The 12,334-nt window shown below is 51.4% G+C and overlaps 1 protein-coding gene across 8 annotated transcripts in view; it reads left to right on the top strand.

The window, feature by feature from the left end:
- TENM4 (teneurin transmembrane protein 4) overlaps positions 1-12,334 on the top strand; it is a 748,341-nt gene that overhangs the window by 361,159 nt on the left and 374,848 nt on the right. For all 8 annotated transcript variants that reach the window (XM_043580116.1, XM_043580117.1, XM_043580115.1 and 5 more), the window contains one exon: positions 2,865-3,134. In XM_043580116.1, the coding sequence (XP_043436051.1) occupies positions 2,865-3,134 (270 nt within the window). The remainder of the gene's footprint in view (positions 1-2,864; positions 3,135-12,334) is intronic.

The following is a 12,334-nucleotide window of genomic DNA, read 5'->3' on the forward strand; positions in this document are numbered from 1 at the left end:
ATAAAAAATAAGAATCAGGGCTGCCTGGATGGCTCAGTCGGTTAAGCATCCGACTTCGACTCAGGTCATGATCTCACAGTCTGTGGATTTGAGGCCCGCGTTTAGCGCTGTGATGACAGCTCAGAGCCTGGAGCCTGCTTTGGATTCTGTATCTCCCTCTCTCTCTGCCCCTCCCCTGCTCATATCTCTCTCTCTCAAAAATAATAAATAAACATTACAAATTTTAAATAAGAATCATTCCCATTTCATAGGCAGACATGGCCATGACAGTTTAGAGAGTACTCCCCCACCCATTACCTCCTGAGATCCTTAAAAATTCTGTGAGGCTAGCAGGTCATAGATTATCACCCCCACTTTAAAGACAAGAACATTGAGGCTTAGGTGATTGCAGCAGCCCAAGATCACACAAGTTGAGGTTGAGCAGGGTGATAGGTCAGCCTGTGTCCTGGGATCCTCATGAAAGACGCCAAAAGGCCATCAAGTCAACAGATCATAAGGACTTCCCACATTTGGGGAAATAAATCTCCTAAGCTCACACTTCAGAGGGGCTGAGCCGGCTACAAGGGATCGCTGAGCCCTCAGAGTCAGCCATCACGTTGCACTTCTCCGTCCACAGATCTCTCAGCTCACTCATATTCACGCTGCCTCTGGCTGCTTAAAAGGGTATATAGGGCAAGCCACATGGAAACTGATGCAGCCTGGGCTGTTTATTTCACATTCTTCTGATGTGTGACTGGCTTTCCTTGAGAGGTCCAGCCCATCAGGGCAGGAGCATGAGCTGGGACGGAGGCAGGGGACAAGACAGGGGTGGAGAAGGGAGATCAGAGAGAGGTAAATGGGGCAAGCAGTGAGTATGGTGTGCAGAGAGGATGGAAAGCAGACAGGGGATTTGGTCTCCAATGTGGAGTTTCTTCTACTTCGAAGGAGGGCACAGAGGGAGGGCAGACCGGAGGATGGCACATAGGGGATATTCAAAATATTTAACATCGGTCTGACCCATACCCTGAACAACCAGAATGCCTGGCCACTGAGCAGAGCCCAGAGGTCCCTGCTGTGCCACATCATGGGGAGGCTGGGGGTTGTTTATGGGGAGGGGCAAGAGTAGACAGGGCGGAGGCCGGGGGCACTGGGTGGGCCCGGACATCAGTTTCCAGCCAGTATAGAACTATTTCATGACCTTAACCTCATATTAAGGCTGGAACAACATGAACCGCCTGAGCCACAGGATTGGGGCACCCTGCCTCCACTGCAGCTCTTATTTTCCCAGCGGCCCCACTGGTCCCTCCTCCCCCACTCTTTCCCTCTCTTTATCCATCCCCCAAAGTACTGCCAGAGTGTGTCTGCCTGTTTTCTTGAAACTTCTACAGAACATGCACTCTGTGTCAGTACAGAGGTCTGGGCCCAGAGCTGACCGGGACGCTCGGGAGCACAGGGCTTCTTTGCAGACTGATGCACACCATGGTGTGCATGGCTCTCCCTGCTGGCTCCCCTCCTGTTCTCTGGCAGATCCTGGCCTTGCAGGCTTTCCCAGTGAGCCCTGGCCCTGGTTGCAGAAATCCTTCAAAGCTCAGGCATCTATGCCCTCTTTACTCCTTTCTCCAAGTTCACTCTCATCTGCAAACCTGTCCTCTGAGCTCCCACCTTCTGCCTGTGTGTTCCCAGAACATTCTCCGTGGATCTCCCCTCTTTGGACTTCCACCTGTCATCGTGTATTTGGTTGTAGCTCCCCCCACTTGCCTGGAAAGCCAGGCACCACGCCCTGCTCATTGCTGTTTGTCTGTAAACCCACGGCCAGTTGGAATTGGCTTAAATGTGGGAGCTACCTGATTATAAAGCCATTTCCAAGAGAAGTGGTTTAATTGGAATGGGACTGTTAATGCCTCTGTCCACCCCTTCTTCTTCATCCCCCAAACACTCATGGGAATATTAGAAATACGGAGGAAGCCATCCTTTAACAGACGTTGAGCCAACATTCAGGTGCAACATGGAGGCTGTGTTTTTCCTGGAAGTTACCTTTCCCTTTGTTGCTCAAATGCTAATCCCCCAGTGAACTCCCCTCACCCACCTCTTCACTGACCTCAGTCCTGGATGTTTCCAGGCCTCCGCAAGCCCTCAAGACTTCTCCGCAATCCAGCTCTGGGTGCTTGGCTCCCTGGACTGTTCCAAAGCCTGCAGATCCCCGCCATGGTCCCGGCCCTGCCTAGCATGAGGAAGCCCATGGTGTTGCTTGGGGCCCCCTTTTCTCTGCCAGTCACCATCTTCATTGTCGTGTTCTAGGCTTTCCCGACTTGACCAGAAAGGACCTTCTGGTCCCAGGGCAGCCATCTGCGTCTCATCAACTAGGCGTCCACTCGGCTCAGGAGTGCTCCTTTCTGGCAAGTCCTCTCTCGGTCAGAAGAAGAGACCTAAGGCTCAATTTAACAGACATCTCCTGAGCCCCTACTGAGTCCCACATTTTGTTCTAGGCACAGGGATTTAGGAATGAGCATGACAGGTTCCCTGCCCCTGCTGAAGTCATCACCAGCAGAAGGGTCAGGCCTTTGGTTCTACTGTGCAGGATGACTAGGGCCAAGGACTCTCAGAATGGGCTTGAATACAGGAAGAAGCAAGGACTCCCGCCCAGGGCGTAGGTATTAGGGGAGACCTCACAAAGGAGGGGCCATGTGCGTTGGGCCTTAAAGGAAGTGGAGGAGGTGGGCTGATGGGGGAGGGGCAGAAGGAGCCGTTTTGGCAGTGGGGCACGTGGGCAGAACACCACACAAGCTCACCAGACAACAGTGAATCCTGGGGTGGGCGGCCCGGTTTCTGGTGGGGAGACCCCTGCTCAGGAGACCCTAACCAAGCTTACCTGCATTTCCTCCCAGGAGCCAACTTCACCCTGCATGAGCTAGGCCTGGGAGAGGTGACGCCCCCTCATGGCACCCTGTACCGGACAGACATAGGCCTCCCACACTGCGGCTACTCCATGGGGGCCAGCTCTGATGCCGACGTTGAGGCCGACACTGTACTGTCCCCTGAGCATCCCGTGCGGCTCTGGGGCCGGAGCACACGGTCGGGGCGCAGCTCCTGCCTGTCCAGCCGGGCCAACTCCAACCTCACGCTCACCGACACTGAGCACGAGAACACCGAGACCGGTGAGTGGCCACCTTGGCCTGTGCCAGGTGCTGGGGTTTTAATTACAATATTGATTTTCTGCTCCATCGCTTGGGGCTCCGGTAAAGTTGGTGAAAAATTGCTTTGCTCTCAGTGGTCAAAAGTCAGAGCCTTTTGCACGGTCACACAAAACACCTACCCACTGGTGACACAGCAGAGATTGGGTCACTGCTCTTTGTTTTCGGGTTTTCAGATTGGGAGGTGCCTCAGGCACAGGGTTATTACTTGCAAGGTGCCTGTGGTGGGGGCAGGGGGGGCAGCGGTAACGGATCTCCAGCAGCTTGTTCTCTGTTGCATCAGCCATGTCTGGTCTTTCCTGAATCCCTCTCTGTCTCCAGCCTCCAGGTGCTCAGCAGTCCTGGGGGTGTCTCCACCGGGGGCGCCCTCCCCCCGTATTTCAGGCTGGTCAGAGGATGGCCTTGAACAAAAACTGTCATGTTGGGGTAACTCAAAGCCTGAGGGTTTGCTCCAGCTTTCCCCTGATCTCATGTGCAGATCTGGGGACGTGCAGGTTCTGGGCTCGATCACACCCTCACTTCTGCACCCCTTCCTCCAAGGCCCAAGAGATGTTGTGGGAGAAAAAAATGGCAGCTCGTTCACATGTCTCCTTGTAGAGGGGAAGGGCGGGAACTCGGTTTCAGAATTTCCCTCCTTACTTTTGGGACCTCCTTGGCAGATGTCTGAGGGGCTCTGGGTTAGTTGCAGCCCTGTGGTCTCCCTTCTCCGGTGCTTTGTGCCCAGCCACACTCTGGGCAGCTTTGTGGACCCGGGCCAGAACTGAGGAAGCCGCTGCTGGGTCTGGCAGCACAGCCTTGGGGAGGGGAGTGGAGACTGGGACAGCCCCTCTGCCCAGGGGAGCGGGGAGGGCTTTTGGTCTCAGAAGTCCAGGAAGGGGATGTGCTAGTGCTTCCATACCAGGGTGGGAAGGGCAATGGGAGTGAAAACTGGAAAGGCCCAGCCAGGCACCAGTGCCCCCTACTGGTTTCCAGCTCTGAGTGCAGGATCCTCCTAATTCCTGTGCAGGCTTCCCCAGAGGCGTGTGTTGGGGAGGGGGGTGAGGGTGGAGACCAGGTCAGAGGTGAAGGCTTAGGCAGGTTAATCTCTGAAAAGGATTCTCTAGCTAGGTTATACACAACAGAGTCCCAGATTTGAGTCAGTCAGGAGACTAGGTAAGGTCAGGGTCAGGTGGGAAATTTATTTCCTTAAAGAGTCAGGTGCAGCAGAGTTCCAAATATCCATTCCACCAGCCCTCCCAGAGAGCTCGGAAGTTTTCCTGTGGGAGCCTGTGCACCTGTCTGAGGGGTGAGGGAGCAGCAGTGCCTGGATACTGGCTTGGCCTTGTCACCCTCCCTTGCCCTGTGAGGAGGACAATGACCTCAGCACCGAGGGAGATCCCCCTCTCTGCAGTGACAAGCCATCCACCTTCCCACCTTCCCACCTTCCCACCAAGGCCCAAGCCAAGGCAGCAGCCCCTTTGCCCCCCACTCTCCCCATGTACTGAACAAGAGCACGGATTTGATATGTAAGGCCTTTACAGAGAAAATGGTCTCTGATCAGGAGGCAGGGAGCCTCAGTTCCATTACTGACCCGGAGTGTGGCACTGGATAAGTTGGATTCTTTCTCTGGACCTCTGTTTCCTTTTCCTCATCTGTAAAATAAGTAGTTTTAAACAAAATCAGCATTTCCTGTATCTGAGAATGTTAATAGTTCTTAGGATGGGATGGGGATGACAGCAGGAAAGTGCCCTGTGGTCAAGTAATGTAGGAAACATATGTTGTTTTAAGCCGATTTCTTTGCTGCAGGACTTCTCAGAGCCTTTAATCTATTAACGTGCCTGCTAATGGGTAAACCACCAAGGAGAGACATACGCAGCATCCCCCAAATTGATGTGAGCGTGGAACACTTTGCTCTCAGAGCATCTGATGGGTTCGGTGTTCTAATGAACACTTTTGGGGAAGAGCTGAGCTGAAGGACCCGCAAGCCCTTCTAGATCTGGGATTCTGTGATCTGAAGTGCTTGTGTTAAGATGGAGGCACACAAGAAGAAAATGATAATATGATAATAGCAACGTTAGCAGTCAGCAGCTGCTGCTAACCAGCGGCCCCTAAGCAGTGCTGATGCTTTAGTTCTAGGGTCTCATTTCCCCCCAGGAACACTGCTTTGAGGTAGGTTGTATCATCCCCATTGTGCAGAATAAGGAGACTATGGCACTGAGAGGTTAAGATACCTGCAGAAGTCACATCACTAGCAAGGCAGGATTTGAACACAGGCCTTCATGACTCTAAGATCTTTATTCTTGTAGCCCTAGTGACCGTGAATTTCCTCTGCAGCAAAGTACTTAGGCTGTTTGCTCTTTTGCAGGCTTCTGGCCGTGGTGACAAATGATCATTTTTCCACAAAGTCATGACAGAGAGAGGTGCACGCCGCCCACATTATTGTATATTCCCTGAGAGCTGAATTAGAGCTGAATTAAGCCTCTGTTGGGTGATAATGACATGGTCGAGGAGCCTCAAGAGCTTCAGCCTTTGATAACAGGGACGGGAAATTGATAACGGGGACGGGAAATAGCTGCCTGCTTCCCCTGGCCGGGCCACCTCTTCCTTCTCTTCCGATGGTCTGTTTCAACACTGGCTGCCGCACTCAAGCCTCGCTGTGCTCAAGGAAGACAGGCAGGCGAAGGAGGTAGACAGGTGACTCTAACAGAGATCCCCCGACCTCCGCAGCCCTTCCAGGCCTGGACTCCCCAAGTCCAGACACCCGCAGCTGCCCACGTGCTTGTCCACTTGCCCCTAGGTGGAAAGCTACGCTAACAGCTTTGTTATCCTCGGGTCTAAATAGTGACAGTGAATCATACTGACAGTGTGTGAGCCGTAGGAATGGCTCCCTTTTGTCTACTGATGAAGTTGACAGTGCTGTTGTGTGCCTCGTTGTCTCCCCAACTTACAGCTGAGGACCGGGGCTCTGGGAATGAAGGGGGAAGAGCTGACACCAGGCCCTACCCAGGAGTCTGGTTCTGTCCTGTCTGCTCTCCCTCCCTTCTCCATGCCCCTCCCATCTCCTTCTCCCTCCTCTGCCCTCCTCTCTCTGTCTCACATTCATCCCCTCCCCTAGTTCTCCTTCTTTGATGAGAACTTGGGTCTTGCCACCAGAACGGGACCCTATCGCACTGGGTACATTAGCCAGACACCTCAGAGTGTGACCGCTTTCCAGAAGTACAGGGGAGCCATACGGAGGGCCCATCATGTGTCAAGCCACCGCTGTGTGATTGCCTTTAATCCTCATGACAGTGCCATGGCATTCCCATTTCCCAGAAGGGGAAACTGAGGCTCCAAAGAGTCTCCTGGCAGAGACGGTGGAGCTGGGAAGTCAGCAGGTCACCAAAGCTTGGGTGGGAACTCAGATCTTTCAGTCCTATAATCCGAGCTCCTTGCCCACCTCCATTTGAATCAGCGAGTGTTAGACTCTCAGTTGAGGCCACCAAAAATACGTGACCACGTTCTCAGAGATCTTTACCAAATGTGAAATGCAGAGTAACTCCAGCAACTTCCAGCCACAGGAAGGAACATCAACTCTGCCTACCCACCCAGCCTCGCATTAGTCAATAGTAATTGTCAACAGTATTGATAGTGGTGGAGGGTTTTGCTGAGGTCATGGCGATGCTGCATGCAGCTGCCATCAATAATAACTTTTATGGGGTCCATTAAAGCCAGTTTCTGCCCCTGAAGGTTAATGTCAGCAGCTTTTATGTCACTGCTTAATATCCAAAATAAATACAGAATTGACTGGGTAATGTAAACACAAATTTTCTGCACCACGGCCGTCAGGCAGAGCCAGCCCTCGGGCCTCCTCTGCTGAGTGGGGCCAGCAGGCTAGGGGATGGCATGGAGAAGTTGGCACCAGGCCAGGCACACAGTTGGCATCAATAAATGTTTTTAGAAAGCAAAGGTTGCGATTCGAGCTCCGTTCCCAACTGCTGGGTCAGTCTGACAACAACGTCTCTGTTGTAGATGTATATTGTAATTTGCTCTATACCTCTCCCAAGCTCCCTCAGTGTGCTGGGCATGATTCAGGAGTCAGGAGTCTAGATGAATAGCAGGGAGGTGGAGATAGGACGACCTTGGGTCTCTGTCTGCAGCGGAGGTATAGCAGGCACTGTTGTAGGGTTGAAAGAGCAGCAGTTCTGGAGTCTAATGAGGAGCTCTGTGCTCCTCTCCTGATTGTGCCCTGTCCAGCTCTGAAACCTTGGGCAAGGCCCCTCGGCTCCCCAAGCCACGGCTTCCTCATTTCTTTTTAAAAAAATTTTTTTTTTCAACGTTTATTTATTTTTGGGACAGAGAGAGACAGAGCATGAACGGGGGAGGGGCAGAGAGAGAGGGAGACACAGAATCGGAATCAGGCTCCAGGCTCTGAGCCATCAGCCCAGAGCCTGACGCGGGGCTCGAACTCACAGACTGCGAGATCGTGACCTGAGCTGAAGTCGGACGCTTAACCGACTGAGCCACCCAGGCGCCCCAAGCTTCCTCATTTCTAAGACAATGTGGCGGTGGTTACCAGGGGCCAAGAGAGCAGGGAATGGGGAGTTAGGGTTTAATGGATGCGGAGTTTCAGGTAGGGATGCTGTAAAAGTTCTGCAGATGAATAGGTGACGGTCACACAACAAGGTGAATGTACTTCATGCCTCTGGATTGTACTGGTTTAAAGGGTTATGTATGTTGGGGCGCCTGGGTGGCTCAGTCAGTTAAGCGTCCGACTTCGGCTCAGGTCATGATCTCACGGTCCGTGGGTTCGAGCCCCGCGTCGGGCTCTGTGTCTCCCACTCTCTGCCCCTCCCCCACTCGCGCTCTGTCTCTCTCTGTCTCAAAAATAAATAAACATTAAAAAAAAGGGTTATGTATGTTTTACCACAGTAATTAAAAGAAGACAGACTCAGCATGTCTTCTTTCCTTGATGCGTTACTATGAGCCTACGCTACACCTGTGAAGCACGCGGTCTGTGTTGGTCCTTAACTGATGCTGGCTATTGATATTAATTTTTTAAGGAGCTGTGGAATGATGGTAAAAGTAGCCACTGGTCTTACCCTGAGGGTGCAAAGGCTCATTCCTTCATCTCACTCTTGTTATGCACGTGGGCTTGAAGGCCAAGTAGGATTTCACTGAGCATCAGGGATCTAGAGAGAGGCATTCCCGGTAGAGAAAATTGCACCAGGCGAGGCTTAGAGGCATGTGAAGAGGCAGGCGGGGGGGCGGGGGGTGGTCTGGGGAATTGTGAGAATTTACTCTGTGCTTTAATCCCAGAGGCAAATTGAGAAATGCATTTAGAAAAGAAATGATGAACAGAATCACAGTTACCCCAAAAGTATCAAGCAGCCTGGGTGTCAAAAGGGAAATTATTGGTTAACCTAATTAGGCAGCAAAATTGCTTATTCAGAGTCAGAAGATTAGGGGAGCATCTCCAAAGCACAGTGAGAAAGAAGCTCATTACCAATTTAACTCAATTTATCCTCTACCCTCCGTAGCCCCATGCTCATGAGACTTGGTTTAAAAAATCTATAAGCATATCTATCATTAATTCCCTGAGAGGCCAGAAACTGCAGCTACCCAGCCATTGTGTGCATAAGGCTCCATCTTCTAAGGTAGGAAGCCAGGCTCCCTCAGCCTGAGAAGTTGGACAGCTGCGTTTGACTGCACTTCTGCCTCATGAGCTGCCCATACTCCCTTTCAGGAACATGGAGGAATTCGGGAATTCGACTCTCCACCTGGGCAGCTATCCATGGACAATGAGTGCTGTAAGGCCCCAACTTCCAAAACAGGATTAGAAACAGCCTATTAGAGAACCTGAGAACCCGAGAATCTGAGAATCCAGGAGCTAGAAGGAACATAGAGACAACAAGCCCATTAACTCTTAGCCTTTCCTCAATTTCCAGCCGAGGAAACTGAGATTCAGAGAGGTGACTTGCTGAAGGTTGCACAGCTAGTAAATGGCAGAACCAGGGTCTGAGTCCAAATCCACCTCTCCCCAATACCTGTGATCTTTCCTGCCACTGCACTCCACAGTTTGTTCTGTTTTATAGAAACATGTTTTTATTAGTTCAACGTGTACAATATATATATAATCTAGGAGGTGATTCTAGCTGTTTTCAGAACATAATGTTCTTTGTCAATGTGAGAAGCTTGCAGAAAAGAAACCGAATCCATAACCTGTTAGAGTTGATGTGGAGCTAGAGATCATACCAGGCCACTCTCAGATTGTGACCTGCTGGACAAAAGACATTTAGAGTAGGGATCATAGAGGTTTAAGAGAAAAATTCCAACCAGAAGGTATCTGAGAAGGTTTTATGGAAGAAGTGCTGGCCACTGGGCTTGGAGGGGTGGAAAAGACTAACAGGTGAAAAGGGGGAAGAAAGGGCGTTGTCTGTAGACAAGGCATGAAGGTGGACAAGTAAAAGGTGTGTCCCACGAAGTTAGAAGATAGGAGTATAACTGAGAATATGGGAAAGGGATGTGTTCAGAGGGGAGGTTGGAGAGTGAGCAGGATCCTGTCATTTAACAACTATTTATTGAGCACCTACTATGTTCCAGTTACTGTTTTAGGTCTTGGGGTCCCAGCATGGTCGATACAGATGAAACCACCCACTGCTTAGTGGGGAGACTGATGATAAACAAGTGTAAAAACTAAATGCTGCAGGATGTAATGGAAAAGGGGAGAGGGAATTCCAGGGTGAGAGCAAGGTTGCAGTTCTAAACATGGTGGCCAAAGAAGGCTTCACTGAGAAGGTGACGTGTGAGGTAGGCATGGGAGTAAGTGGTGAGGACATCTGGAAGAAAAGCAATCCTGGCAGAAGGGTGGGCAGGCTCAAAAGCCTTGAGGCAGAAGCGTATCTGGCTTGTGTGAAAAGTAGCAATGAGACCAGTATGGCCGGGGTAGGGGAGATGTCAAAGAGGTGATGTGGCGCAGGCCATTGCAGGAGCAGTCGCGGGAGGGTCCTGAGCTGAGGAGCGACAGGTTCTGATTGATGCTAAGACAGGAGCATTCTGGAAGCTCTGTTGAGAGTAGACTCTAGTGGGCCATGTCAACGTAGGAGGCTATTGCTATAATCCAGAGAGAGAGGATGGGGCTAGGACAAAGAGGAAGTGTGGAGGCAGTGAAGACGGTATCTGGGCCTGGAGAAGGGAACAAGCCACCTCTTCCCTGGTCCCTCCAGGGCCTGTAGCAGCGAGGAAGACCTCCATACTCAGATTCTGTGACCGAGATGGGCTCCCGGGTACTCTCAGGGAAGGGACACATTTGACCCTTCTCCTAGCCTCACAGCTCCTTTGGCCCAGCAGCCGGGTCCTTGAGTACTGGCCTGTCCCGTGCCGCACCCCGTGCTCTCTCATGGCCGTGGCTATGAGCCAACCCCCCTGCCCGTCCCTCATCCTACCCTCCGACCCGCTGCTGACCTTGCTGCCTGACTCCCACTCCCAGCCTTGCCTAACCTCCCACATGAGACTCTTGGCACCATCTTGTTTTGTTATTATCTTGGCTTCCCTTCAGCCATATTTCCATAAAACCCTTCCTTCTGGCCGGGTGCCTCAAACTGCCTTGGTGAAGTGTGACACAGGGCCTCCTCTCCGTAGCTTCACGTCTGCTAGAATTGCCTAGGATCTGGAAGCCAGTATCTGACAGCCATGAACAGTGTTGCTCTTGGGAGTTCCTTGTAAGGGGACTTTAAGGAGTCCTGGCCCAGTTTCAATGCTCCCCAGTCCGCGAGGCACTGGCGAGCTTCATTGCTCTCCCTGGTGGGCAGAACATGCTAATACAAGAGCACCTTCCTTCCACACTGGGAAGAGGAAAAGCGAGATAGGGAGATTCAAAGCTATGCTAAATTAAGATAGATTGCATTCTCAAAACTAGGTTAGGACCCGCCGTGTGCAGAGAGGTACAGCAAACCACAGTTTTGCTTTCAATTTGAGCCAACACGATTCTCAACTCATTGGAAACAATGATGTGCACAGTGACAAACTTCCTACCAGAAGACGTTTTCCAGGCATCTTTTTTTTCCCATCAATAAGCCCAGCTCTGTCCCGGGAGAATGGATCCTGGGCCTGTTTCAACCTCGTCTAATCCAGGATGACTTCAGGGGGGAAGGGAGTAACTGGTGGTGGGGAAAGAGCTCCCTTACCCACGGGAGCCTCGTTCCAGTGCCAGGGTGTGTGGAGTCCAGGGACAAACCTGGTTTCAGTTTTAGCCTCTGTCACCAGTCCCAGTGTGACCCTGAGCAAGCCACTCCTCTCCAGGTATTAGTTTTCCCGTCAACCAGATGAGGTTATTGGAATCTCGGGCAGCAAGATGATTTGGAAGGAGAATGGGTTTTGGGGTTGAACTCAGAATCCCAGCTTAGCCGCTCAAGAATCGGGTGATTTTTGTGCAACCTACTGGATCTCACCGGGCCTCGGTTTCTTCATCTGCATCATGGCAATGAACATGTGCCTACCTCCTAAAGTTGTAACGAGGCTGAAAGGTGACTGTGCACACGAAGGGGTCAATACTGTGTTTTCCAAACTGGGTCACGACCAATCCCGAAATCAAGGCTGTGGCTCAGCACAATCATTTAAAATAGTATTAGCAAAGAGAACCGAGAGGAGCAGAATAGAGTTCATAGCACATAGTGAGGAAAGTCAGTTTGTGAATTTTTATTTTAATTATCCTTTACACGCAGCACCTGCACTGGGTCAACCAGGTCATCACCTACAATGTGTTTCTTACTGAGGGGTTCAGTTAGAAAAAAAGTTTAAAACTGAAAGATGGTACCTGGCACCTAGCAGGACTTTGTGCACGTCAATTCCTTTCCTTCAAGAAACCCTTAGGTTGAAGATTCCACAATCCATGATGTCACAGTCTTGTCCAAAAACTGTTGACATCGGTACTTCTAAGGCCCCCTTACTGAGAATGAGTATAGATTTGTCAGGGCCTCACGATTCAGTAGAAGGAGGCTGGGCTCTGGGATCAGATCGACTTGCCCATCGTCACATGGCGTGAATGATGATAGAGCCGGCATCCCTGGTTTGTAGACCCCAGCCATCTCTCCTATGAGAATGGCCAGTGGGGTGACTAACATGCCCTAGGGTAACGGTGAGCTGTGAAGACAGCAGGAAAGGCACCCCCCAGACAGGAAGAGCTGACTCAGGAAGATACAGGGGAC

This window comes from Prionailurus bengalensis, chromosome D1 (genome assembly GCF_016509475.1).
Source record: "Prionailurus bengalensis isolate Pbe53 chromosome D1, Fcat_Pben_1.1_paternal_pri, whole genome shotgun sequence".
NCBI lineage: Eukaryota > Metazoa > Chordata > Mammalia > Carnivora > Felidae > Prionailurus > Prionailurus bengalensis.